General features: G+C 34.2%; 1 protein-coding gene across 1 annotated transcript; it reads left to right on the top strand.

Annotated features, from left to right (window-relative positions):
• Positions 1571–2302, top strand: LOC109843746 (protein ALP1-like). Its single transcript, XM_020412702.1, has 2 exons — positions 1571–1739; positions 1816–2302. Exons 1-2 carry the CDS (start codon positions 1619–1621, stop codon positions 2271–2273), a joined length of 579 nt encoding a protein of 192 aa, XP_020268291.1. The 5' UTR covers positions 1571–1618; the 3' UTR covers positions 2274–2302.

The raw sequence follows: 2692 nt of genomic DNA, 5'->3' as shown, positions 1-2692 counted from the left end.
AATGAGTTACGTTTCAATATGTTCCTTAACAAGATAATTAAGGCTCCTAAGCCAAATTACAAAGAAGCATCTGGAATCTGGTGGCCAAGCTTAACATCAGCATCTGGAATCTGGTGGCCAAGCTTAACATCAGCATCTGGAATCTGGTGACCAAGCTTGTGCAGACCAAATTTCAGCTCTTCTAATGATATATTCCCGGTATTGTTTACATCTATCTTTGAAAACATCTCCTTTATGTCAGCTGCTTCCTCCAGTAACAAATGTTCAGCAATCACCTGAGAGCTCTCTTCTTGAGTTTATTCATCACAGAGAATTGCTGAAGCCTAGCTTTCACAGTTTCACCAAGATTAACATTTGGTGTCTTTTTAATATTTGATATTATCCGAAGTGAATTGGTGCATGTCAAATCCTGGCAATATGAGTCTAGGTACATGTGCTGAATTTGGAAAGCGCATAAAGACTAAGGATAATTTTATTCTTCTGCAGAGCTCTTTCCATCTCTAAATTTACCCGTTATTTGCATACACTAGCTATGAAATACACAGGTTAGGTGGGTGTTCAGTATTAAGTAAAATAAATTGAGTTCAATGACTAAGTTTCCTGTTGGCATGACACTTTTCACACGTGTGTGTGGTTACAGGCCGTGAGTTACATGCTGGATATTAAAATTGATATAGTTCAACTGGTTAACACTGAAGTAAATTTCTTAGGTGTTGATTATGAATGCAAGTTAATGTTTTTTGAAACATATATGCTACCATTTCTTTATAAGCGAATTGTCATATATTTGTTCGTTTTAATTTGGTTTGAAGATGAATTCATTTGAAGATTTTACAAGCAATCTTAAGCTGTTGATTGATATTGAAGCACTGATGATGAAGATGATCTTATAGGAGACGTTGCTTTTGAATGATGAAGCGATGAGGATGAGGTACATGTGGAACGAGATGATTACGCAAGCATCATTCATTCAATTCAAATGTGATGAAGGCAGGTTCCTCGACCATGTCGATCTAGACCATTCTCTGGTGCATATGCTTGTAGAAGATATGTTGGCTTGCGACATGCCTGATCGTTCATATTCTTGTTTCGAATGGAGTCTTCTGAGGCCATTTTCTTTTGGCGCTTTAAAAAAATGTTCTAATTGAGAAGAATGGGCTTTAAGCGCCCAAACTAGATATTTAATGCTGCGGCAATGAAGCAACTTTGTAATATTTCTCTACGGAATTTCACATGGCCTTTCAAATGCGATATATAGCTGGAATTTCATTCAAACTATGGAGAGACTATTAGCAGGGCATTATAATAACGTGCTTAATGCTATTTTATCTTTGAAACAAGATTATATCCAGCTTCCAACGGCTGACGTAGACGTTCATCCTAAAATTCGAGAGAATCCTAATTTCTTCCCATATTTCAAGGTAAAGCTAAATGCATATATTTTTTCACCGGTTTTTTAATGTGTCTGTGTGTATGTTTCTATACATTAGAACCTTATATATTTTTATATTTGCAGAAAGCATTGGGAGCAATTGATGGATCTCATATTCATGTAATTGTGAAGAAAAAAAAACACAACAGGTATCGTAATCGAAAGAATTTCATATCTCAAAATGTAATGGCAGCGTGCTCCTTTGATCATACTTTTCTTTATGTGGCTGCTGGATGGGAGGGATCAGCATCTGATATGTCAGTACTCCGTGCAACACTGGAAGATGGTAAATTTAATGTTCCTGAAGGTAAATTTTAATATTTTTCCTTCTCTTTTTAAAAAAAATCAATTGGTATTAAAGTCAGATAATTTTAAATATGCAGGTCACTTTTACTTAGTTGACTCAGGATATGCTAATACTTCAAAATTTATCGCCCCATATCGTGGATCACGCTATCATCTTGGAGATTTTGCAAACAGGACAACCAGAGCCTATCGAGATACTAAAGACAAATATAATCATAGACATGCACAACTACGTAATGCAGTGGAAAAAGCATGGGGAATTTTAAAGCAAAGATTCAAAATTTTGAAAGTTGCTGCTCCATTTCCTTATAAAACTCAAGTCAAAATCGTTGTAGCTTGTTGTGTTCTTCATAATTTTATTGCAAGGCATCAGGGAAATGATAAATACTTTAATATGCTCAATGGATTAGAGATGAATGAGGATGAAGATGAGGTGGAGGAGGAAGAAGACCCCCAATACATGGTTGGTGCAGATGAAAGTTTAAGGGGTGAGCAGCTTCGCAACAGGATTGCTTTACAGCTTTGGAATAATTGAAATATGTAGTTGTCGAATATTGAAGTATAAGGAGGTTGAATTATATCTTTTTACTATCTTTATATGAGCAAATTTTATAATTTTATATGAGCAAAACTTATAATCATTTTTTTTTGCCAGGTTTATTGATAGAGGAGAAGCCATATAATATTTTGTTAGCTCATTATCTCTCTTTAGTGCTGAAATAAAGTGAAATGATAATTTATTTTAATTTACCTTCTGAATAATCATTTATTGAATAATACCAAATTGTCATTTTAGCGTTATTTCAAAAAAAAAAAAATATCCCACGTGTCTTAACTGAATTACATATTAGTGCTTCAAATCTTTAAAATTGATCAGAAGATAAACAACGCGAAATAAATATTAATGAGGCAATTAGTTATAAATTTTCAGTAAGGGCGAAAGTGGTATTTTTT

Source organism: Asparagus officinalis, chromosome 5, assembly GCF_001876935.1.
Source record: "Asparagus officinalis chromosome 5, Aspof.V1, whole genome shotgun sequence".
Lineage (NCBI taxonomy): Eukaryota > Viridiplantae > Streptophyta > Magnoliopsida > Asparagales > Asparagaceae > Asparagus > Asparagus officinalis.
Note: the sequence above shows the minus strand (reverse complement) of the source record. Positions and strands in the feature narration are given on the sequence as shown.